Raw genomic sequence first — 27,039 nt, forward strand, 5'->3', positions numbered from 1 at the left:
TGCTCAACTGTTGCCTAAGACTATCACCTAGATTTACTTACACCTCTGAGTCCTGTGCCCTATTCCAACTCATGGCTCTCACGCCCATTCTACCTATAAAGGCCTTGTGCCCTGTCTGTCTAATGGGGCCTTGTGCCGCTCTCACTACACTTCGTGCACTGGTGCCTGGTGCACTTTTTCCTATAGGCTTTATGCCCCTCTAACCTTGGGCTTCAAGCCCAGCTACTTATAGGGCCTTGTGCCCTTTCTGACTAGGGACTTTTAGCGCCAACTAACTAGGGCCTGGTCCCCACTTATAAGACCCTACCTATCCCTACCTGTACCAGGGCCTTGTGTCCGCTATCTGGTGCCATGGGCCTAGTGCCCGACAGTGCCCCCCAAGCCTTGCACGCCATCATCAGACGGCACCGCTGCGAGCGCTCATTAGCTTGCCGAGGCGCCAATAATTCAAATAGCCGGATTGGCTCACCTATCCGGCCGCCGATTGGCCAGCAGGGGGAGGCAAGCCCTGATTGGCTCACCTGCCCACTGCTGCCCAGACCTGCTGAAGAAGAGAAGTACTCACTGACGCTGGAACGCAGGAACAGTGAGTAGAGTTTCATTTCTTCTGCTTTCACCCTCTTCACGGGCACTTCAAGGGGACACTTCATCATCGCCCTCTTCCTGGGCACGGCAGTGGGGCACATCTCTACAAGACCATGAAGTGTTCCGTACAATGGTGAGCTCTATTCAAGAGGGAGCACTCAATGCCCCTTTCAGTGAAGAAGAAAAGTCTCAGGAGAAAGCTATAGATATGCTCAGATGTGCTGAAACAAGATTTGAAGCTGGTTTGCAAGTGGAATGTTTAAGATACCAGCAGCGTATAGAGCAGATGGGGAGAGAAATAATTAAGCTACAAGTTAGTTTGAATACAGAGCATGAAAAAGTTCTGGTAACTACAAATATAGTGGCCCGACATAAAGAGATACTAGGTCATGACCTACAGGAACTTCAAACTATGGGGAACATTTATCAATATCCGCAAAAAATGAAAAATAGTTTTCAATCCTTATTGCATTGATAAGGATTGAACTATTTCTCAAATTTATTAAAAAACCAACACAGGAACAGCAGTTTCTGATAAACTGCTGTTTCAGTGATAAAAATATTACTTACCACGCCTTCTTCGTAATGCACTCGTCTCCAGATTTCATCATGTCTTCTTCGTTCCTCTTCACCGCTCATGTGCGCATGTGCAGAACGAAAATCTCCAGTAGAAATTATATCATGTGACAGGGAGGGATCACATGATCCATCTGCACATGCGCCGTCCAGCTGGACATAAATGAAAAATTAAGTGAAGACTTAATTTACGATGATGTACGCCAGCTGAAGCTGACGTACATTAACATAACAAGTTTCCGAAAAAATCTTGTTAGATTGCGATAGGGAGCAGTCACCATACTATTTTATGGTGACTGCTCCAAAAATGAAAAAGAATGCAAAGCAGCAGTTATCCACAATATCTGCTGCGATGCAACATTCATAAATTTGCGGAACACTCCAACTTGCGTCGGAATGACAGTAAGTATACTTCCCTTCAATAACACTACTTAATAAATAGGCCCCTAAGATACACAAACATATAGCAAATACATTACTGTTGCAAGAAGCTAACTCTGAACTCAGTAAGAAAAGTGAGATGTTGCTGGCAGAAAAGAAGTTGCTTGAGAAAGATGTAAAAAGTTGGAGGGCCACAACATAACAGCTCACTGTAGAGATTGGAAAGTTGAAAACTGATATTGCACGGGTAAATGCATCCCAAAATACAAGTCAAAGTCAATAACAGAGTGCTAAAGAAGAAGCAATAAAACTGAGGAATGAAGAGGAAAATCTGCAGAAAGAACTTGATGGCAAAGTCACAGATATACAAGAGAAAATGAATACCATAAGTCAGGTTGAAAACGTTGGAAAGCGATACAAAATTCAATATGAAGAGTTAAAGTTTCAGCATGATAAGCTGGTTGCCGAGACCTTCTCAGCTCAGGCAGCACAATCAGAAGGGCAAGCTTCTCAAAAAAAAGTACAAGAGTTAAGAAATTCTCGTGCCCAGGCTGGAGCAGAGAAAGCCAAAAAGAGTCTATAAATACACCGGCTATATAATATGCACTTTTCATATTGTTTGACTGATTATTTGATTAGTTGTCAGATAAGGGAGCTTGCAGAGGTGAGTCTCTCTGAGGGACGTACTAAAAGGTATGACAGCTCCAGTCTGCTAAAAGGAATGGCAATTGACTATAATGAAAGGAAATTGAACAATTATGTATATTTTATAAAATCATACACTTTTGAATTATATCTTCCACACACTTATTGCTAAGATATTTGGTCATGTTTGACATATGGAATGACATTTAATGACGGCCAATTACTATTTTATACGCCATGGCAATGCAGTAAAAACATAAAAAAATTAGTAAAAATTTGCATTTCCCTCAAAAAATCACTCATATTTCTCCCAGATCTTCTAACCCCACACACTAAATCCTTTGCATATGTGCTCCCCCATACGTGTACCCACTACACAAGTGAAATAATGTGGATTGACAAGCGATTACTATGAAATGACAACTGTTTTATAAGCCTTCTGAATGACACAGGAAAATATTGAAGACATAAATCTGAGAGAAAAAGGCCAAGAATTGATGATACTAAATGGTACAACTCTGCCTATACTTTGTATGTGGCAGCAGTACCTCAATTCCACCAGAGGTGCTGCTGTTCTGTCCCTGAACTTTACCCTGTAAGAATTAATCTCCTTACCTGATTATTACCAGCGCCTGTCTCACGGCTTCATATACCTGCCTCAATCTATGTTCTGTGCAGTTCATTGTTTATACCTGGCTGCCGCTTATCTCCTGTTTATACCATTCCAGTCTGCTTCATTGCTGTCTGATCTCTTGTTGTGACCCTCTGCCTGATTACCGGACTCTGCCTGTTTACTGGATTATGCATGTTTACTTGTGACCCTGAACTCTGCCTGGCTACTGGGTTCTGTTTGTATGCTTGTTGCCCTGACCTCTGCCTGGTCACTGGACTCAGCTAGTCCTGCTTCCCTGGACTGCCTCGTGCCTCTGGCTAACTGGAATCCCGTTCCAGGCCTCCCTATGCTGGTGCCTCATGCCTCCTGGCAATTGGGTAACTTAATCTACTTGTTCCTGCATTTTGAACTGTATTTGTCATTTGAATCATTGCCTAGAACCTGTTACTTCTGTGGACTATTGTTTTCATTCATCACACATGCTTATACTTGTGTACTAGAGCATACCTGTTAATTCTGCTACCTGAAATCAGCATATTCCTGAACTGAATCCTTGTTCACATTGTTAAATATGATTTTTTGTTAAGGCCTCATAAAGCCTTTGTCCAGCCATTTTTGTAACTCGCATAAAAATATTATTTGCTAAAAGAGATTATTAATTTTTCTGCTGATATGAAGTTTTACAAGATATGAAGATATGAAATTTTACAACCTCAAGCCCACAGCCTTGAGGTTAAGCTGGCATAGAGAACTCCTGAAGTTATGTATCAAGATATATGAACAATAGGTAGTTACATTTTCAGCTCGTGGTGTGGGAGCTGTGCCCATGACGTTGGACATGGCACAGGCACAGGAGATAAACCTCCAGCTCCCCTGAGATAAGAACAATAGACTCATCTGTCCTTAGGAGGGGGAGAAAGTAAACACCTCAAGAATACGTGAGAAAGTTAATCAGCAGCGCATCCCATAGACTAATGTATGCTTATGAAGTAGGCTTCATTTATTCAGTAGGCTTATAAAAATTTGTATCTTTGTATCAATAAATCAGAGAATATTCCTTGTATACAGAACTTGGGCTGTGTCCATTCTCTCCAGCTGATTGAAGCGCTTCCAGATATACTTGACACCACAGGCAAACTTGGATTAGAATTTTAGATCTAACAACATCTTTTGCCTAAATAAAGACACTTGGCTTTTCTACTGCTATTTCCGCGTCCTGAATTCACTAGGAATCATAACACTGATTACAAATGTACACTGGCATAAGACTCAATTCTCTGCTCTTCAGTAGAAAGAGTAAGATGTAATTCCAAATTATGACACTTGTGTAGTGGTGTACACATATGGGGGATAGCATTTGCAAAAGATTTAGTGTGTGGGATTAGGGAATCTGGGAGAAATAGGGATGTTTTATGGAAAAATGTGACTTTTTACTGATATTTCTGCACTGACATGACAAATAAAACAGCTGTCCTTCCATAGTAATCGGCTGTCCCTCCAAGTATCTTTGTATTAAGTGTGTGGAAGATATAATTCATAACTATAGGACATACTTGCCAACCTTTGGCAAGCTAATTCGGGGAGATCCCAGACAGGGGGGTGTGGTTGGAGGGTGGGCACGGTAATTTACGTCATTTTGGCTCCGCTATTCGCGGCTAAATGCCAATTTCCCGCGGGGGCGTGGCCAAAATGACGCAATTCGCCGTGAATCACGTCATTTTGTGGAGCATATTGCCATATGCGGGATATTTGACCTACCCGAATTTCGGGAGTCTCCCGGACATTCCGGGATAGTTGGCAAGTATGCCATACTTGCCAACATTTTTTTTTTTTTTCCGGGAGATGCCGGCTGGGACGTGGGCGTGCAGGGGGCGGGGCTGCGAAATCGCGTCATTTTGGCCCCGCCCCCGTGACGGAATGACGCAAATCGCGTCATTTTACAGTGGGGGCGGGGCTAAACGCCGCGATTCCGGGTGAATCGCGGCGTTTAAACTAAATTTTTCCCCCTTCCTATCAGGGAGATTGCCACACTCGTCCGGGAGACTCTCGCAAAATGCGGGAGTCTCCCGGACAATCCGGGAGAGTTGGCAAGTATGAAGTATGCTATAGGATATATATATATAGAAAATTTTAATTTACTATCATAGTAATCAATTGATATCCCTTTTAGCAGACTGAAGCTGTCCTTCCTTTTAGTATTTCCCCTCCCTTTCAATACTTTTAAAGTAAATCGCAATGATAAACAACTTAGAAATCTACTCATCAAACGATGGTATTTCAGAACATCAGACAAGTCAGTTCCACTTTAAAATATAGCCTAGAACTATTGCAACATATGAAGCGAATTACTTCAATGCTTTTCTAGCAATTATAAACGAATGCAGTGTCTTTCTTTTATTTTAACACTATATTAAACATACATCTCTAGTGACCTTCTCATCACCGAATCACGGTTTACGTTTCAGATTTTCTGCATATTAAATTAATGTCTCGCGTTGCGATTGGACGTTTTTCAGAGCGTCTTATTATTGGCTATCCGATGGAGGGGTGGGAGGATGCTCCTCGATTCGGAGTTACAGTGCTATGAAGCGGCGTTGGAGGGTAAATATGAGATGGAAATAAAACACTGAACTGTGTTACAGCGTCAAGCTTGCGCAATAGTGACTGACCTACGCTCGAAGCCAGTGGAAAGCGGGGCATGGCTGCACGTTTCCGGCCCTTGGAACGCATAAAACGGAAGTCCTCGATTCATTGTCTGAAAGGTGAGTGATCGGAATGAAACATGTTTTAACGTTAGAGTTCGTATGCATCCAGGTGTTCATTTAATGGGTGTGTGCGCTCAACTGTTCGCCGCAAGAGTGCAAATTGTTTTACAGCGATAAACCGTTGGCACCTGTGTAAAAAGTACACTACAGAGTGCACGACAAACTTAATGCGTCTCGCCCATGTGGGTACACTTGATCCCTACTTAAGTAAACAAATGTCATCATATTAGCGATGCCCATTACTCCTGCTGTAATGTGACATACTGCCTTATCATATGTTGTGCCTCTTATTTATCGACATCTTTCGTTGAAAAACCCCTGAAAAAAAACTAGGCTGAAGTTTTGAAGTCTTTTTCGGCCAGCTTATTATTCACTTGTTATTCATGCTCCAGCTTCTTATTCAGAAAAGCTTATTTTTAAAGGATTGAATCAAGTTGTATCACTTATTTCACATCAGATTAACACGAAAGGGGGTCCCTTATACAAACTGCAATAATATTTAGCCGGACCCAAAAAGGTTTTGGGCATGAAATCGGGGCAAATTTGCCATAATTTATCATTTTGAATAAGTAGCTGCAGTTTTGCGCCACTAATTCCGCAGCGCGGTACAGAGAACTTGCTCACATCAGTCCCTGCCCTATTGGAGCTTACAGTCTAAATTCCCTAATATAGACACACACTCACACACAGACAGAGAGGGACTAGGGTCAATTTTTGATAGCAGCCAATTAACCTACTAGCATGTTTTTGGAGAGTGGTAGGAAATCGGAGCACCCGGAGGAAACCCACGTTAGCACAGGGAGAACATACAAGATCCACACGGATAAGGCCATGGTTGGGAATCAAACTCATGACCCCAGCACTGTGAGGCAGAAGTGCTAACCACTAGGCCACTGTGCTGCCCATAATGAAATGAAAACAAACTTTAAATGTATGTAAACCTTACTTAAAAAAAATGATTTCTACAAAATCTAATAGTGAAAGAACAAGATAGATAGCGGAGAATCGAGAGACTGCCAGATGTTAGCTACCACCTAGGGATGTCACAACCTCCGTCAGAGTGTACCCTAGCTCGCAGCATCCATCCGGCCCCTCTCCATTTCCTTTATTTTTAAAACCTCATACAGAATACTATCCACAACCTCACTGCGGGGAAGTATTTTCCCCTAATGGGCACTAAACACCGTGCACTCAATGGGCTAAATTTACTAAGAGTCGAGTTTGGTGGCGGTTTGAAACTGCCACACATCGCCGGCGGTTTAGTGGTCCAAACCACCGCATTTACTATAGGGCGGTTTGCGGCTGCGATTCAAAATGAATAGCGATATATGGCGGATTGAAAAAGCCAAGCTGCCAATGGTTTTGTCCAACCCGGTTTAGTTATAACCGCGATCCAAAACACAGGACCGGACAGTTTTAGTACCTGCTTCTGAATGGCTTGATAGCCAAAGCATGCTGTTTGAACTATTTTGCCATTCAGAAAATAAGAGAAAGCACCACTGACCTTTAAATTATTTGGGTAATCATTATTTATTAATTACGGGGCAAAATTAATTTAATAACTAATGAGTAATAACTTATCTACGTTGTCCATGGGAGAAATGTTATGGGGAGGTGGAGACAATGAACAGCTTCTTGCTTCTGTGTCCTTTTAATATAGAGGTTTACAAGGGAGTGTCCCACACCTTAGCCCTTTCCTGTCTTTCAGAACTTAGTTACTCTGACTGGGTGTATGGAGCACTCAAAAGGTGTGGGGATTTGGAGTTAAGCACTCATTTTTTAGTTAAGAGCGATTGTTAGATTTTACACGTGGAATGCACTTTGTTTAGTGTGCAACAGGGGCAAAACCCTTCCCTGTAGTAAGGTGATGGATAGTATTCTGTTTGAGGTTTGGAAAATAAGGGAAACGGAGAGGGGCTGGATGAATGCTGGGAGCTGGGGTAGACTCTGGCGAAGGTTGAGACATCCCTAAGTGGTATTTTGTGGAAATCAGGTTTTTTTTTTTAGTAAGGTTTACATACATTTAAAGTTTGTTTTCATTTCCTGACTGTAAAGAGTGTGTGGGTGGTAATATAGTTTGATGACAGGGTGTAATGCAGATAATTGTGTTAGAAAATGTCATGTTTCTTTGATGTATATAATTCTCATTTGTGAAGTGATGCAGTAGTTTTTGCGGAAGGATTGTAGGAGAATTGGGTATTATGATAATGTGAAGTTTTGTACCTATTGGTCCATTTTACACCTTGATGACACCTTGATGATGCAGTTTGTATAAGGGATACCCTAAAGGGCTAATCTGGTGTGAAATCAGTGATCCAACTTGATTTAATCCTTTAAAAAAAAGGTTTTCTGAATAAGAAGCTGGAGCATGAATAAGAAGTGAATAAGAAGCTAACTCCAGACTCATTGAAAAAAAGCAGTTTTGGAGGGGGGTAAGTAGCTAAAAGTATCCCCTTAATTTATAACTAGGGCATTGCAGCAGATATCTGAGATACCTGCTGCTTTCCCTGTCACTTTGAACACAAAAAGCAGTCCCCTTAGGTTTCTAAGGGACTGCTATTTTGCTCCATTTAGTTCCGAAAATCAAAGCTTTTCGGACCTTGTGCCCCATGGCTAATGACTATAATTCTTAAATACCAGAGTTGGAACTAAAACACAATGGCACTTTGGTCCAGTAATACATACTTTAATCCATCTATAAATACATTCATTTTGAGTATTTGTAGGTTTCTTTGGCAAGGATATGTAACTCATGATGGGCCTATGATTGGTTAAAACTTCCTTCATAGGCACATCATGAGTTACTATCCTTGCCTTATTGGTAACAATGTTATACACTAGTGAGAGAGATTACTCACTCAATTACTTTGCAAAATAAATGGTCTGTCTTTAATATGTAGTGATATTTTGCATGTCAAATATGTGACACTTCTATGAATATCAAATGACCAGTCAACTAACACATTTTTTCATTTTATATACGACTGTTATATATGGCTGTTATTGAAGAGTTTGTGGTTTTAATTCATAATTTCTTACATCTCTATCACATTTTTATTTGTTTTTAAATATTTTGCCGTTAATCTAAAATATTTTTAATCAATATTTTTTTTAAATAAAGGCTATTTACCAATTAGTGAATATATGCTGTTTCTCAAAGAAATCTATAATACTCAATGAATGAAGTATGTATTATTGGAATGGAGTGCTTTTGTGTTTTAGTTCCAACTTTGGTCTTTAAGGGGCGTATTGAATTGTTGCTCCGGCCGCCGGAAGAAAGAGCGCGTTAAAACTATTACCGTTTATACGGTAAGTACTCGCTGAATTTCATCTCGCAGCTCCCTGAGCTGCGAGATGAAATTCAGCGAGTAAACTACCGTATTAACGGTTTTTACACGCAAGTTTACCGTATAAACGGTAATAGTTTTAACGCGCTCGTTTTTTTGCGGTCCGGAGCAACAATTGAATACCCCCCTAAGAATTAAAGTCATTATTTGTTGGAAGGGCACCATTTCATTTACAGTGCATCCAGAAAGTATTCACAGCGCTTCACTTTTTCCACATTTTGTTATGTTACAGCCTTATTCCAAAATGGAATAAATTCCCTTTTTCCCCCTCAAAATTCTACACAATACCCCATAATAGTAATCCGATTACCCGGTGCGGGAAGGAGAAAAGGGGAATGGAGGATATGAGGAGCCAAACAACATGAGTAATTGGAAGGCAATAGGTGTGTTTTGACAAGTACTTGTATTTATTCAATAAAGGGAAAAACCTTATTAATCAAATAGATCAGCAAACACTGAATCAGGCAGGAATAAACGTCATGCGGATATAAATAATTGGAACAGAGATATCTGAACACAGTCTTAAGCTGGGTACACACTACATGGTTTTCGTCCAATAATCGGCTGAATCAGCCGACATACGACCGCTCGTTCAAAAGTCGGGTCAGTGTGTGCAGTGACACGATGGTCGAAAGTCTGCCCAAATGGACGATTGTTGCCTCACTTGGTTGGTCGTACCGTTTAATATTTTCGTTCCAATCTCGTTTCCGCTGTGTAGTGTATATAAACTTCCGACTGATCCACGACAATCCTCCGATACTTCCTCGACCTGGGGGGCGTGTGTATGTTAATTTTTTGATGTCTGTCCCAGTCCCACGTGGTGTGGAATCCGCACATCACTGACTAGTGTTCTATATCGATGTATATTGCACCTGTCTGGCTGCAGACCATTACACTTGTGTAAAGCACGTGTGTTATTCATATTTACTCTTTATACACTTATACCTTTATAACCTATTAAAGTTATATTAACCTTGATTAACTTATAATTGTGAAGAACCCAGAATAAACCACACAGTGTTCAAGCAACATTTTTATTGCAGGACCAATCAGCGATGATGCCCGCCGAGAATGGATTATTCCATTACATATGAAGGGATTTTATTATTAGGGAATATTCATTGCATTGCACTTTAGCAGTTACATGTTTTTCTAAATTAAATGTATATTACTAAACTTCTATTTTATAGAAATGAATGAAGAGACAGTGTAGTCTTCTCTTTTTATGCAGCTTTGGGTGTTAAATTTAGCGAAAGCTCTGCCCCTTTATACTAATGCCTTTGGTATCTCGTTACATTTCCTGCAAATGTCGCTGCAGTGTGTACGAAATTAAAATCATTGTTCCTGATAACATGGCTGTAAAAAGTCGCTAAAAGGACGTCCGATTTCCCTTTATCGTCCTAAACAAGGCTAGTGTGTATGCAGTCCATGGACCGAGCGATCGGACCATCGATCGCATGTAAAATCGCTCAACATAATAAGTTGGTGGAAAATTCTATAGTGTGTACCCAGCTTTAGGAACCGTTAGTCCATAGACAGATTAAATAGCTTCTATTGTTTAAGCCAGCCGGCTTATTGCAAACAATACATACAGTGGAAGTATGAAGCATAAATATCCACAGGGTTTGGTGTAAAGACAGTTTATGGACTATATTCAGGTGGTACGTGAAGATAAACAGTTATTGCACTATAGGTCCTTAGACCACAATATAAACTCTGATCCGTAGAGACATATCAACAGATTGTATAGTGTATATCCACGGGCAAACAGTAAAACTGGGTATACAAAAAAATCTCGTGGATAAGATATAATATGTCCGCTAAAAGTTCAGAGCTTATGAAACAGATGGTGAATGATACAGATGGTGAATGATAAACCAGCAAGTAGCAGAGGCTGGTAAGAAAAACAGTCCTTAAATATCTGCCGTGTAACTGAAGTCCGTGAACCGGACTGAAAACTCTTGTGTAAAGAAGCTGATAACAGAAAATCCAGAGTCTGGAGCTGTGCGGTCGTAATAGGAGGAAAGGGGAGTGCACTTACTCTACTTTAAGGTACATACTCCGGGTGTCCCGGTCCTTAGGTAATCCTCTTAGTCTGTGCCGCACGATGTACAAGTCCACCAGAAATGGTAAAATACAGCCGGCGAGTAGTTGGAGTCCTATAGCGCATGCGTGCTTACAGTAGCGGGTGTGAAGCGCCGCAAGTGTTAAGCCGGATGCTGTGTAGATGATATTGATATCAGCGAGTAAAAAAGTGTGTAAACCTACGCGTTTCACCCCAGGGGGGCTTTCTCAGGGATAGGTTATCAGCAGTTGAATGAGTAGTAAGGCAAAGGGTGCCTAGATATAGTTCTCAAATTTACATATCCACTCCCTGATTGGTCAAAGTATTGAATGACATTGTGAGGTCACACCCAAATATTCTGCTGTAGTTTGAATGAACTTCTAGTAGTGGACATACAATTCTTCCTGTTACTGAAAAGCAGGTATATTGAATAAAAAGATGCAGTAATGTCTGAATTATAACATAAGAGTAGGTTATGATGACATACCCCATAATGACAACGTGAAAAAAGTTTTTGGGAGATTTTTGCAAATTTATTAAAAATAAAAAACTAAGTAATCACATGTACATAAGTATTTACAGCCTTTGCCATAAAGCTCAAAATTTAGGTCAGGTTCATCCTGTTTCCACTGATCATCCTTGAGATGTTACTACAGCTTAATTGGAGTCCACCTGTGGTAAATTCAGTTGGCTAGACATGATTTGCAAAGGCACACACCTGTCTATATAAGGTCCCACACTTGACAGTGTATGTCAGAGCACAAACCAAGCATGAAGTCGAATGAATTGTCTGTAGACCTCCGACAGGATTGTCTCAAGGCACAAATCTGGAGAAGGGTACTGAAAAATATCTGCTTCTTTGAAGGTCCCAATTAGCACAGTGGCCTCTATCATCCGTAAATGGAAGAAGTTCGGAACCACCAGGACTCTTCCTAGAGCTGGCCGGCCGTCTCAACTGAGTGATCGGGGGAGAAGGGCCTTAGTCAGGGAGGTGACCAAGAACCCGATGGTCACTCTGTCAGAGCTACAGCATTCCTCTGTGGAGAGAAGAGAACCTTCCAGAAGGACAACCATCTCTGCAGCAATCCACCAATCAGGCATGTATGGTAGAGTGGCCAGACGGAAGCCACTCCTTTGTAAAAAAGCACATGGCAGGCCGCCTGAAGTTTGCCAAAATGCACCTGAAGGACTATCAGATCATGAGAAACAAAATTCTGTGGTCTTATGAGGCAAAGATTGAACTCTTTTTGTCGTGAATGCCAGGCGTCATGTTTGGAGGAAACCAGGTACTGCTCATCACCAGGCCAATACCATCCCTACAGTGAAGCATGGTGGTGGCAGCATCATGATGTGGGGATGTTTTTCAGCGACATGAACTGGGAGACTAGTCAGGATAGAGGGAAAGATGAATGCAGCAATGTACAGAGACATCCTGGATTAAAACCTGCTCTAGAGCGCTTTTGACCTCAGACGGGTGGGGTACCATTTTCCGATGTCGGTAATTTCGACATCGGTTACATCTACACCCCAACGTGTAACTGTCGTGGGGTTAGGCATTGTCGCTTTAAATACGTACGAGATATGTGTCTGGCTATGGAGAGTGACGTAATTTCAAAGTGCCAGCTTTCAGAGAAATCAGTATGCAGCGTAAGCATGCCGAGGATGTGCACTGTCATTTTCATGGTCAGTCAAAATTTTCGTTTTGTAGGAATTGTTTAATTCAGTTTTTTTTTGTAGATGTAAGTGATATCGTTATGGTGGTAGTCCTTAATATGACTACCACCGCCTCAGACTGGGGTGACGGTTCCTCTTTCAGCCGGACAATGACCCTAAGCACATAGCCAAGATATCAGAGGAGTGGCTTTAGGACAACTCTGAATGTCCTTGAGTGGCCCAGCCAGAGCCCAGACTTGAATCTGATTGAACATCTCTGGAGAGATCTGAAAATGGCTGTGCACCGACGCTTCCCATCCAACCTGATGCAGCTTGAGAGGTGCTGCAAAGAGTAATGGGCGAAACTGCCCAAAGATAGGTGTGCCAAGCTTGTGGCATCATATTCAAAAAGACTTGAGGCTGTAATTGCTGCCAACGTTGCATCAACAAAGTATTGAGCAAAGGCTGTGAATACTTATGTACATGTGAAGCTGTACAAAATATTAAATACATTTAAGGAAGCTTTTTCAATACTTTTTCCCTGTGTCATTTCACCTTATTACAACAGGCGTAAATTATGGACATCTATGGTTTGATTTCTTTGCATGTGTGAATTGCAAGAGTTGTTGCTGACATTTGGTGTAAATTTCAAGTAGCTGGTACAGTTCAAAACGTCTTCCAAAAAAACTGCTCACTACAGATATGCTGGCATTGCACAGAGCTCCTGTAAAGATGACTGTTCAATGAAAATAATGTTTTTGAAGGTTGTTGGGGAAAATGGAAAACTGTTCAAAACAAATTAAATGATATTAATATTGTAAAATTCTTGCAGAGTTACTTACACCAGTTCTTTAAAAAAGTGTGATGGTCATTACTTAAAATGGCGACAGCTACATTGCTGATATTAAGGGGGCAATGTGAGGGCCTGACGACCTGTATAATGTTTTGTTTTTTTTACTAAGGCTTACACATTGTACAGGGGCCGAGTCCTCAGATTGTCTCCTTGATACCAGCAATGTAACCGTCGCCATTTTAAGTGATGACCATCACAATTCCTGCTTGTTCTGCTGCGTTTATAGCAACTGTGAGTTGTACCTATTTCAGTAAGTCCTCCTTCTTTGACATGTCATGATTACAAAATTCTGGATTTTAATGTTGCTGTAAGTCTTGTAGGAATTTTCATAGTCACACTTTCGTACCCCACCCAAAATAACTTACTGTAATAGAATTACTTTTTGTTACTGTAATTAAATACATATTAATGTTGACTTTTGTTAATACTAAAATTCATCTTGAATACATGAACTTAAGTGGATATGTACTTACAACTAGTTTATTGTTGGTTAGGTAAATTTTAAAAGTGAAACCTTATTTGTTGGATTTTTATGTTGTTTTTTGTTCACCCTTCATTATTTTATTTTTTTTTCTTCTCCCACACAGCTTGAGATCAGTAGTATGGGTCTTCTACCTACCCAGAAGTCCTTTTTCCCTCTCTGCTCCCTGGAATCACTTATCAATCTGTTCCAGTGGGAACTGTCTCGTCCTGAGCCTGATCTGGCGCTACTCTCTCTCACTCTAGGCTTTGTTGAGCACTTTTTGGCAGTTAATCGTGTGATTCCCACTAATGTGACCAGCATACCTGGGGGACCTGAATTATTAGCTAAAATATGTGGAGAAGGTGTAAAAGCAAAACTTGGAGACTCAACAAGCCAGGACACTCGTGGTGGCATAAGGGCAGAGCAGGGGAAGAGAGGAGCTAGGAGTGAACTGGGGAAGAAGGGGGGTTCTGGAGGGCAAGCAAGGAAAGAAAAAGATATTGGCCCTAAAGAAATCACTGGAAGAACATCAAAAAAGGAGGTGAACAAAGCAGGAAGAGAAACTTCTGAAGTGAAGAAGGATAAGGAAGTAGTGCACGAAGAGAGTATCAGTACAGAAGACAGTTTAAAGATTGGACCTGGGAAGGATAGCACAAGAAATCCTGATGAGAATGCCAAGTCAGAACTTGCCCAACAAGGAATACCTTACTTTCCAGCGCTGGAGTTATCAGTAGTCCAAGCACTACATGCACGATTCACAGCCCAGACCCGAGGGGCAGTTGATTTGTCTTGCTATCCTCGAGAAGATAATGTGTCGGGTCGGGAGTTAATTCGTAGGGTATCTGATGTCATCTGGAATGGTCTAAGTCGTTCGTACTTCAAAGACAGAGCACATATACAGTCACTTTTCAGCTTTGTAACAGGTGAGATGATTATAATTTAAAGTAATAAATATTAGACTTGCACAACTTATTAGGAGGTAATATTGTTTTGTAAGTGATCTTAAACACAATTTAAGAAAATATTACAACCAAAAACGTCAAATTGTTTAAAACAATATGGCATTCATTAGCTAATCTGTTGCAATAATGTGCCACCTGTGTAAGCACATTGCTTGTTTGTGACAATACCTGTCATTGGATCTTTTCTAATTGTCTAATTCAAGAAATGAATATGTTTGTACATTTGTTACATTTAATCTTGAATTTTATTTGCCATATTTTTTAACCTCATATAATGTGGTTACTGGCTATCTGTTGCTTCTACTTTTTTTTTTTTTGTAACAAATTTATAGATGGTAGAGAGGGAGTGTAAAATCAGATGTAACTTGAAGTTTATTTGAATAAAAATCGGTGTTCATTTGGCACTGGCGATTCTGTCTACCACTCTTAGGTACAAAGCTTGATTCACCTGGGGTGGCTTTTGCAGTTGTGGCTGCCTGTCAAGCCCTAGGTCTTTCTGATGTACATCTAGCTCTCTCTGAGGACCATGCGTGGGTAGTGTTTGGAAAGGATGGGGAGCAGACAGCTGAAGTAACCTGGCATGGCAAGGGTAATGAGGACCGAAGAGGGCAATCTGTCAGCCCCGGTGTAGCAGAAAAGGTGAGATAGCATTTTATTTTATTTCATTGTAAATCATCCTGCATGTATTTATTATTGTTGTTGATTGGTAAGGCACCACAGTTCTCCAGCACCAGACAGTGGGGAAAACGGGGCATACATACAGCAAGGGCAGACCTGAAAACAAATTAAAAGGGATAATAGCTTACAATCTAGTGTATTTTATTATAACTTATGATATGAAGAAAAAGTAATAGTCTAGTTCTCCAAAGGATAGAGATACCAAATATGTGTATTTTAAGTAATGGAGTTATAAAAGTAGATATATTTATAAATCTTTTTAATTACTTTATTTTTAACTGGGAAGCCTGTCTTGGGCTCCCCGAATGTCTGCATTTGTTACTCTGATAGGAAAATGAGCTGTGAGACTTGTATCCCTTGTTGCAGATTGGGCTACTAACAGTGAGGGAAATTCCTGATGACATCATATTTGTGATGATGACATCACTGATTTCCTCTTTTCAATGTAAAAGAAATGATACAGCCGGCAACAATTGGGTTGCGGGTCATTCCACATCAAATCAACACAATTTTAGAAACAATTCTACCTTACATTCTCTAATTTCAATTCAATTGAAATGAACAAAACAATTATGTTTTCTAGTTCAATAAAACTTTGGGGATTTATTAACAGTATGAAAAATTTCTGAGCTGTTTTTCAAAATCTTAAAATATGGCTTTTTTGAGAAAATAAAAAGCTTGATTTTTAAAATGTTACAATTTAAATTTCTATTGAAACATACTGTGTTATATATCATATGAAAGGCCATAAAAAGAGTTTTAAAATGAGACATTGCCCAACTCTCAATTAGGTGAGCTACAAATGCAATTTAAAAAAAGGTTAAAAGCAAATATTTTGTTAACAAATTGCACCTTTTAAAGGCATACAACTTCAAAACCAGTGTACATATGAGCCTGAGGGTTTTCCTTACACCCATGGCAGCATTTATTATACCAAATTACATTACAATCTGAAACGGTCAGTTTGAAACCCTGTGTTAATTTGATGTAGAATGACCCTAGCGCTTCTGGGGCACTGTTTATGAACCGCAGCTCAGCCCAAAAACTCCTGCATCCTGTACCATTGATGGTCGGGAACAAGTAACAACATCAAATGAGTTAGTTTATATAGTACAGACATGCATCTCTGAAACTCATTCTCTGCCGCATTGCAGATTGATCTAAACTCCCTACCACAGAAACACACACAAAAGAGTGCACTTTAATCAGCAACTAGGTAACTTATCAGAACGGGGTTTTTTTGGACCTTGGGAAGAAACCAGAACCCCCAGGCATAAACTGGAAGAACATATAAACTCCACACAGACAGGGCCCTAGTCGTAATTGAACTCGTAACCCAATGAGACAGGAGTGCTCACCACAGTGTGGCTAATTGTAGTCTTCATGACAGTTCAATGTTTAATCACAATATGTGATGGGTACTTTAATATACTAATGAGGTGATCATGACAGGGTAAAGTAATATAAAAATCAAATGGCAGGCAGAATGAAACAAACGTTAATTACAAAATAATATTTAAAAAGTGGTACCCAAAGTCCCTCTGAACTTGTATGTGTGAATACTTCCAAAAAAAATACAAGGTATTTAAAGGGATATAAAAGTAAAGATCAAATTATGTGTAAGACATATTCATGATTTATACATTTCTAAATGGATATCAGCAATGAAGGAATGCTTGACAGGCTATTTATGTTAAACACTGCATTGCTGTTCTTGATTTGACAAATGTGTTTTATACTTTTGGGATTTTCCAGGCTGGGATACTTCACTTAATTTGGTAACGTCACCGAAAGCTAACTGGGAAAACTGAAGAAAAGAAATAGATCTGTGATCTATAAAACAATTCCTAAGGAATGTTTGATTTTTATAATAGAAAAATAGAATGTTGGGGCTTAATTGCCCTGAAAATAGGATTGTTGATAAAATATCACTGATGTAGTTTATGTAACAAACAAAACATTTCAAGATAATTAAGCCAACCCAATTTTCTATAAATCAAAATCCATTGTACATAAAGCATCTACAGTAGTGTAAACAGGGTACGTTATTATGCATGACACAGAATGGTGGATTAATATTTACAACCAAATCTGTATATGTTCAATATAGGCACAACTATAAAAATAAAATGATGTACAGAAACAAACCTGTATAAGTTCAGTGGTATTTTCATAAAAAATAAAAGTATAAAATGATACATTGAGCCACTTTAGTGACTTATAATTGCATATTCAAACATGTTCTGAAGGGCAACAGAACATAAAAGCAGATGGAAAGAGGAAGTTTCTCCACATAACCCACCTTGTGTATAAATGTCATGGTTTGACTGTTCTATACTTTCATATAAATAAATAAAGTTTGTATTATCTTCTTGTTTGACGATGTCTCCCTTTCCATTTAATCCCTCTCTCTCCAGAGCTGGCTGTATTTAAATGGCAGATATCTGCGCTGTGACCGTCACATGGAAGTGGCTTTCATGGTCTGCGCCATTAACCCTTCAATAGACGCTCACACAGACAGCCTGGAGCTATTGCAGCTACAGCAGGTGAATGAAAACTAATGATTTTGGTTTTTTAAATTACATATTCAATGTTTGTATACAAATTTGGAGGACTTAAGCCTGGTATATTTGCCAAAAGAACATTCAAACTGAAGTCTGGTAGATATTGCTTGTGCAACCAGGTACCTTTTTATGTCAAAGTCAGAATTGGAGATTTAGGGCATGTTCACACAAACATTATCTTGTGGCGGTTTTCAATCGGTTTTAGGCTAATACATACTACAGAAAATATCTCCTGATACAATTTCATTAACGATTTTACCAAAAGACTGAAAGTCACGATCAGCAGCCGATTCATGTGTACACACTATACACGTTTTACAAGATTTACCTTCAGATCTGTGCTCTTATTCTATCATAACCATCAACCAACTCCAAAATTTATTGCCACCCTTCATGAAAATGAGCCAAAATCAATACATGAAATAAAGCACACATGCAATGATTATATATAGGGCTTAACCAAAGTGGTAACAAATATTATAGCTAGTTGGAGCACGTGTGTGTGTGTGTGTGTGTGTGTGTAGCCCTATTCAAATGAGATTGTATTTTTGTTTCAATCATCCTATATCAAAAAAACAAAGAACATTTGATAAAACCTGGTGCATACACTGCGATCAAATAGATATCAATAAAAATACAGTATCATTTTTAAAATATAAACTGTAAAAGATATTTATTCAATTTTCACTTGCACATAGTATTCTGTCAGCATAGAGAGTTCCAAGCTGCACAATAGACGATTACAGCTCTCCCTCATAGAGTGTATTTACACTTGGAATATAGTCAACTGGTGATGAAATGGGGACATTGTATGTAGTTTCCCACTGTTATCCTTTATATAGGGAATTTTTCACTCATTGCATAAACGAAAAAGACTTCAACTCTGTGTCTGGCGTTTAACCAGGAATCTTTATGATCCGTCTTAGCTTGTTCTTTGAAGAGGTGTCTTGAAAATAAAGGTAACAAGAAAACAAAGGACCGCTGTCCTAGTGTATCATTCTTTATTTAAAATCGTAGAAAAAAATTGTAAGCACACACAATGGACATTTTTTTTTTTTCTTGCAATGAGAATCTTTATTGCTGACTGGATGACATGGGCAAAATAATATCTTAGGAGAGTGAGGGTATTATCCAAAAGTGCTAAGGTTTCTCCAAAACCTATGTTATAATACATTTTTTCAGTCTCCCTGTTGATAGCAGGGACATAATCATGGTGCATGGGGGGCATGGTTGCACACTGCATACATCATGAGATAATAACAAAAGGTATTAATGTATGCAATTGTGAGATTTGAGTGTTCATGTAAGGTATGTACAACATACATTGGACACTTTGGGGCATGCACGACAATATCACACAACTGCTTAGCATGTCTTTTAAATAAAGACACACTCTCGGCTCTCTTTCTCTCTCCTTTCCCAGGAAGGAATAATATTTCTCTCAACCATTGCTAGCACTTCCTCATTCACTTAAAACAAAAGTATCTTACTCCCGATCGCCAGTGATACAAATTTATCAACAAGCAACTCATAGATACATTTGCTCCCACACACGCTATCTTTTCTCTGGCCTCTGCAGAGCAGCGAGATCTGCCCTCACTTTGGGAAACTGTATTCTATGTTTCTAAAAGAATGATATATGCATAGATTGTTTACAACATTAATACAGGGATTCTGCCAAACATAACTGTGAGGTTTGTATCTCATTAAGTCGTAAAAAGAACTGAGATGGTCATTGATAAAATCTGGAAGAGTGTTAAGAGGGAGCGAACAATTAACAAGGCCATCCAGGAAGAGTATTATAGTAAACGTATGCAACAACATTGTTATCCTCCTATTTCAGACGTGCTTCATAAAGCCTGCAGATGTATAGTTGGTTAGCGGAGAAGTGATATAGTCTTCTGTGTATGCTCCCTTTTAATATGTATGTATTTTTTTTGTCACTCCAGAGTTTACTTTGGGTGCTGTATGATGGAGGACACCTAGACAAGTAAGTTGCGATGAAGAACTATATTTTACCATGCTATTTTGAAAACAATTTTTTATTAAATACTTCATGGAATGTAGGTTTACAGATTATAAGCAGAAACATCACAAAAGTTTCAGGTAGTGGAGGTGTAGCTTACTACAAGTTAATAAATCATCAAACAAAATGAGGGAAAGGAGCGCTCATGGTGTAGTAAATTAGGCACCAGAAATGATTATCTTATTTTTCTAATGGTCGTACATTCCTCTCTGGATTAGAATGACAAACATTAATGTCTTTTACAATGCAAATTGACCAGGAAGACGGACGTACTTGTGTAAAATCAAACATACAATTTTTATTATAAAAATACCAATTAAAACCCTAAAAATAGATAAATAAAAATCAAGCGCTCATATGTGTAAGGGGCAACTTCAAATCCTGATCAAAAAAGTCTCTTTATGCCCAGATTTTATAAGGTTCGCATAGCAGTTAGTAATTCTCTTGTTTGTAGTTTGTTAGGTGATTATGGGAGGGAACTGAATTTGTTAAACGTCTGTTTTCAACCATGCGCCTGAAGATGTTTGAACATGAATTTTTGAGTATAATTGTTTCACTGGATAAAATCGGCAGGATACAGTGTGTGAAAATAATTAATGTTTTTATTCTCTGTTGATATCATTATTATGGTAGATTTATACCTGTATGAAAGGATTTCTAATTGTAGATTAATGAATGGAGACTCTGTATAAAGCGCACGTAGTAAGCTGCAGTTATTTACGATCATCAGTAGCTGGCATTTTTCTTTGGTTTTTTTTGTGTCATGAAATAATTTATTGCAATATTCAAATTGGTAATTCCAATGAGAAAGACTTTCATTGGTGAAACCTTCGTCTGGGCTAGGCATCATCCATCACATCACAGACCTGGGAGTAGGAGCTGGAAACAGCGAGACGCTGTGTCTTTCCCAGCAAGTAATCTTTCACACATCTTAAAAAATTATGAGCATTTAGAATAGTGAATCGATATCAGGGTTGATTGAGAATGAGGAACAGAATGCTGAGATTAAACTGCACGTAACGTTTAAAACTAAGAAACACTCTACTATCAGGGGTGAATAAATTGCAGTGAGTCTCTGAACCTTGCATGCAATCATTTTGAAATATAGCTGATCCACACGAGAATCAATAGGTCCATGCAAAAAATATTGACTATCGGATAAGCATTGACTTTCTGAATTATTTATACAGGCATTTGGGTATAAATATGAGAGTATACCTTATATCTACACCTAGACCCCATATCACAAGCCTCCTGTCAAAAATCTTAAACTAATGTGTATAATGATCGGTATATACGAAACAGCCAGATATATATATATAATTTTATATATATATATATATATATATATATATATATATATATATATATACACAGCCATGACCAAAAGTTTTGAGAATGGCACAAATATTATTTTTCACAAAGTCTGTTGTCTCAGTTTTTATGATGGCAATTTGCATATACTCCAGAAAGTCATGAAGAGTGATCAGATGACTTGCAATTAATTTCAAAGTCTCTCTTTGCCATGACAATGAGCTTTAACCCAAAAACAACATGTCCACTGTATGACAGTCGTGCTACAAAAGGACCAGCTGACATCCGGTCAGTGATTCTCTCATTAACACAGGTGAGAGTGTTGATGAGGACAAGGCTGGAGATCACTTTGACATGCTGTTTGAGTTAGAATGTGTTTCCTTGCAAGTAACCATAGTTAACCGTCTTTATTGCTATGCAAAAAAAGGGCTTCACAGGCAAGGATATTGCTGCTAGTAAGATTGCACCTAATCAACTATTTATCGGACCATCAAGAACTTTAAGAAGAGAGGTTGAATATTTGTGAAGAAGGCTTCAGGGCACCCAAGTACGTCCAGCAAGCGCCAAGACTGTCTCCTAAAGTTCATTCAGCTGCGGAATCGGGGCACAACCAGTGCAGAGCTTGATCAGAAATGGTAACAGGCAGGTGTGAGTGCATCTGCATGCACAGTGAGGCAGGCGAAGACTTTTGGAGGATGGCCTGGTGTCAAGAAGGCCAAAAAAGAAGCCACTTCTCTCTAGGAAAAACATCAGAGACAGATTGATATCCTGCAAAATGTACAGGGATTGGACTGCTGAAGACTGGGGTAAAGTCATTTTCCCTGATGAATCCCCTTTCAGACTGGGGGCATCTGGAAAAATGCTTGTCCGTAGAAGGAAAGGTGAGTGCTACCATCAGTCATGTGTAATGCCAACAGTAAAGCAACCTGAGACCATTCATGTGTGCTTCTCAGCCAAGGGAGTGGGCTCACTCACAATTTTGCCTAAGAACACAGCCATGAATAAAGAATGGTACCAAAATATCCTCCAAGAGCAACTTCTCCCAACCATCCAAGAACAGTTTGGCGACAAACAATGCCTTTTACAGCATGATGAAGCACCTTCTGCCTCACAGTGCTGGGGTCATGAGTTCAATTCCCGACCATGGCCTTATCTGTGTGTAGTTTGTATGTTCTCCCCGTGTTTGCGTGGGTTTCCTCCAGGTGCTCCGGTTTCCTCCCACACTCCAAAAACATACTAGTAGGTTAATTGGCTGCTATAAAATATTGACCATAGTCTCTCTCTCTCTCTCTGTCTGTGTCTGTCTGTGTGTGTGTGTGTGTGTGTGTGTGTGTATGTTGGGAATTTTAGACTGTAAGCTCCAATGGGGGCAGGGACTGATGTGAATGAGTTCTCTGTACAGCGCTGCGGAATTAGTGGTGCTATATAAATAAATGGTGATGATAAATGGCCAGGAAACTCCCCAGACCTTAATCCCATGGAGAACTTGTGGTCAATCCTCAAGAGGTGGGTGGACAAACAAAAACCCACAAATTCTGACAAACTCCAAGCATTGATTAGGCAAGAATGTCGGCCAACAGTCAGTATGCATAGGACGTCAAAAAGAAGGGTCAATACTGCAAATATTGACACTTTGCATAAACTTAGTGTAATTTTCAATAAAAGCCTTTGACACTTATGACATGTTTGTAATTTTACTTCAGTATACCATAGCATCATCTGACAAAAAGGTCTAAAAACACTGAAGCAGCAAACTTTAGGAAAACCAATACTTGTGTCATTCTCAAAACTTTTGGCCATGACTGTATATACACTGTGCATGTTTGTGGTAAATCATTATTTTGAATAGCAAACAATAAGTATTAAAACTGAAATAAATGAGGACACAATTTTGAACAATGCTCTATTTAATGAACAATTATTAAGAAGAGAAAATAAACAATTAGTCCATACGCAAAAGCATAAGATTGGTAGATGCATAATAGCTACTAACAACTACAACCTGCAACTAAAAATATCGGCTCCTAAAATAGTGTATGATTCAAAATATTGTCTTGTCTATCAGTCTTAATATACTCTCCTACTTTTTTAAGTGTTTTTATCAATAATTAAAATTTATGTAATATCTAGAGGACCTGAGTGCCTATTTATCCAGCTCTAATCTATTTGTGAATTTGTACCTAATCGGTTTGATGAGCACCCCATCACAAAAACTTATTTGTGTTAAATGAGGCAAGCCCAAGTCTAGTTTGGACCTAAAACCCTTCTTTTGTTATAAATAACAAGGTATGTCAGTTTAAGTTTACTGAAAAGAATTTGTTGCAGTGAGGTATTACATCTTGATTAGCTGGGATTGTATTTTAGAATAAAATTAGATACATAGGTTGCAACGGTAAGTTAATAAAATTGTAATGAAATGGCCCAGAAAAAAAAGTGTTATTTAAAATTGTATTGAGTAGTTCTTGTGTCTATATAATCACAAGACTAATTGACACAAACCTGGTTTAAATTAATAGATGGGTTAAGCTGGCTGCAATAGGGGTTTTAAAATCAGGAATGATGGAGGTATTTGTACCAGCTGCTATAACTGTGTATATAAATGCTGCTGTAATTGTTTTTAAAACTGCATATACTGTGAGATCTGAGGACAACCATACCCCTGACGAAGTTCCATGAACAAAACAAGTAGGGTAGATCAACAACACTGTCTGGACAAAATGAGTTGATTGATCTGGATTTCGGAGTTGCCTCTTACACAGATGAGCACCTGATTTTCTTATCCATTATAAGACTTTTAATTGGTATTGTATAATAAAAATTGTATGTTAGATTTTACACATGCATTGATGTTTGTTATTTCAATCCAGTGAGGAATATCTGATCTTTAAAGAAGACATCAACAGATAAGCAAAATATAATCATGAAAAGTGTATGCTGCTTTTAATTAGATCATCATTTTTGGTGCCTAATTTAATACACTATGGGGGAATTCAATTGAACATCGTGGCTGCGCATTTTTAGCATTTATACAGTAAAAATATCTGCTCATTTTTGCTTGTACCTCTATGGGATGAGCACAAAAAATGAAGGATATTTCTATGAAAAAAAAATCCGTGCGAGGTGTCTCTTGGCAGTTGAGCGCTCCTTTCCCTCATTTTGTTTGTCTTTTAGAATCATTCACAGCGGGTTGTGAAACAGTGGAAACAAGCTGCTGCTGACAACCCTTCTGGAACTTTATTGAATTGAAATTGAATATGGTGTTTCAGAGCTCTTTTGTGGGAAATTAGAATATTAATTACAAATCATCAGGTCCATCTCGACTACTGTAAATTTAGCAATGCACCACTTTTTCTGTTTTTGTATTGATTTTAATTTTCACTTATAATTTATTTTTCCTCAGGTATCCAATGGCTTTAGGTAATTTGGCAGACCTTGAAGATTTAGCTTCAACCCCTGGACGTCCAAAGCCTCTAGAACTCTATCAAAAGGTGAGTACTTTATTGTCTATTCCTATCTCTTGATATGTCATTTTTATGTGGCTTAAAACATTTCATCAAGAATGAAAACTTGATTTAAAAAACAAACTATAAACTCCAAAGCTTCCTCAGGCCCTTGTGTCAGTCTGCAAATGTGTTTTTCTATTCTGTCACAGAGCATATAGCTTTTTTTAATTGCTGATCCATCTGTGTTTTTCCATTTATGTAAATAATAGTGTGTATGTGCACATATGGTTTTATGTGGTATTGAGTTCATTACAACTTGCCAGAGTGTCCACAATGTTTTATTTGGGTTTTTTTTAGTTTGTTTTGTGTTTCCCCCACAGGCTATACATTCCTCTCGAGTACACTATGAAAACCAGCACTTGTATCCTCACATTTATTTAGCTGCTTATCATTGCCGGAACAAGGATGTCCGAGAAGCATTAAAAGCCTGGGCTGAGACATCTGCAGTTATTCAAGAGTAAGACTTTATATTGAATAGTAGTCTCCTCTCCTGTCTCTTGATTTCTCATTCTTCATATTCTTCACTTCCTCTTTCCAAGTGTAAGTTTCATGGGGTTTTTTTGTTTTTGTTTTTCTTTTTTATATATTTTTTTGTTTGTTTTCCTATTTTTATGATACTGCTTTCTATATATTATATACTGTAACATGGTTTTATTTTTAGGTATAATTATTGTCGAGAAGACGAGGAGATTTATAAAGATCTCTTTGATATTGCCAACGATTTGTTACCTAACTTATTAAAAGAGGAAGCTACATCAGACAATCCAGTAAGTGACAAGTAAATTCTTGATTTTGGTTTTGTGAAACCAAGAATATTAGCCCTGATCCTCCTCCATTTGTTTTTTCTTAGACTGGTTCTGCTATTCAGGATTCTTTGTGCTTTGCAAACCTCTTGCGTTTTTATGATGGGATCTGTAAATGGGAAGAGGACAGCCCAACGCCTGTGCTACATGTTGGTTGGGCCACATTCCTTGTTCAATCACTTGGTAGATTTGATGCACAGGTAAGCATGATACCTGCTAACAAGAACAACTAATTAAATATATAGCTAAAAGAGCTAGGGTTGGTAGGGTATTGTGTGAGCAATTAACTCAAATGTTGCTCTATCATTTTTATGCCTTCCCCTGTACTGAATGAGCTCCTGAAATACTGGCTTTTAGTCATGCCTTGAGGGAAGTGTCTGAATTAGAGGATGAAATAACTAGCTTAACAAAATATCCTAAGCATGTAGGATACTGCTATACATTGAGTGTGTGTGTAAAGCTTATTGACCTTATTCTCACTTTCAGGTAAGGCAGCAGGTAACATTAGTGAGCTCAGACCCTGCTAATGAGGATGATGACTCTGATGATACCAGAAGAAGGGCCCCTCGAAGAGAGGCGAGGCCTGGGGAGCCTGTTCAGCTTCTTCAGTACCCGTGCCAAGAGCAGAAGGGGGAGGAGACTGACCCTGCACAGGCACTCACACTCAGTTTTCAGAGTCAGAAAATGAAAGGAATGAAAGAGCTTTTAGTAGCTGCGAAAGTGAACTCCAGTGCTATAAAATTGCAACTCACTGCACAGTCACAAGTGCAACCAAAGAGAGCACGAGGGGCTGGGGCAAGAGACTACAACCTGGGATATCTTAAAAGACAGCGCAAAGGGATCTAAAAAATGAGTGAAGCAAAGACAGTAGAGTAAGAGACTGAATGAAATGGCAGCCAAAATGATTTTTTTTTCTTTTGGTACTCAAGTTTTGTTTATTAATATTGTAAAAATGTGTGTAATATAATGACTTAATAAGCACATTAAAATGTGTTTGACTTTATTTGGTTACATATTTGAAAAAGTTTCTATGGTATTGCAGAAATAATACCTGGTGTTGTCTGTCTTTCAGAACAATAACTCCATTATGAAAATTGTAAAGTATTTGTGTATTACTTTCATGCCTTTTAGTTTTTATTCTGAAGTTGTGAACCCCCCAAACCTCATCACTACAACTGCAGATTTCAAATGAACAGACTTTGTTTGAATTATCCCAGAATAATAAAATTGGACTCTGACACCA

At 38.8% G+C, this 27,039-nt stretch overlaps 1 protein-coding gene across 3 annotated transcripts; it reads left to right on the forward strand.

Annotated features, from left to right (window-relative positions):
• Positions 1 to 5,346: 5,346 nt before the first annotated feature.
• Positions 5,347 to 27,039, forward strand: MEN1 (menin 1). Of its 3 annotated transcripts, none has more exons than XM_075188767.1 (11): positions 5,347 to 5,562; positions 7,910 to 7,997; positions 14,071 to 14,869; positions 15,339 to 15,547; positions 18,004 to 18,132; positions 20,100 to 20,140; positions 24,891 to 24,978; positions 25,314 to 25,450; positions 25,655 to 25,760; positions 25,844 to 25,996; positions 26,283 to 27,039. In XM_075188767.1, exons 3-11 carry the CDS (start codon positions 14,086 to 14,088, stop codon positions 26,640 to 26,642), a joined length of 2,007 nt encoding a protein of 668 aa, XP_075044868.1. In that variant the 5' UTR covers positions 5,347 to 5,562; positions 7,910 to 7,997; positions 14,071 to 14,085; the 3' UTR covers positions 26,643 to 27,039. The 3 variants fall into 3 exon arrangements, with proteins under 3 accessions (XP_075044868.1, XP_075044869.1, XP_075044867.1); XM_075188768.1 differs by lacking the exon at positions 7,910 to 7,997 and adding an exon at positions 9,145 to 9,295; XM_075188766.1 differs by lacking the exon at positions 7,910 to 7,997.

The sequence above is a fragment of the Mixophyes fleayi genome, chromosome 10 (assembly GCF_038048845.1).
Source record: "Mixophyes fleayi isolate aMixFle1 chromosome 10, aMixFle1.hap1, whole genome shotgun sequence".
Taxonomy (NCBI): Eukaryota; Metazoa; Chordata; class Amphibia; order Anura; family Limnodynastidae; genus Mixophyes; species Mixophyes fleayi.

What these genes read in the sequence shown, in the direction of transcription:
- MEN1 (XM_075188767.1), top strand. Translation starts at nt 14,086, where the DNA reads ATGGGTCTTCTACCTACCCAGAAGTCCTTTTTCCCTCTCTGCTCCCTG. An exon ending in GCCCCGGTGTAGCAGAAAAG is followed by an intron (nt 15,548 to 18,003) that starts GTGAGATAGCAT and finishes CTCTCTCTCCAG; the next exon opens with AGCTGGCTGTATTTAAATGG. An exon ending in ACATCTGCAGTTATTCAAGA is followed by an intron (nt 25,451 to 25,654) that starts GTAAGACTTTAT and finishes TTTTATTTTTAG; the next exon opens with GTATAATTATTGTCGAGAAG.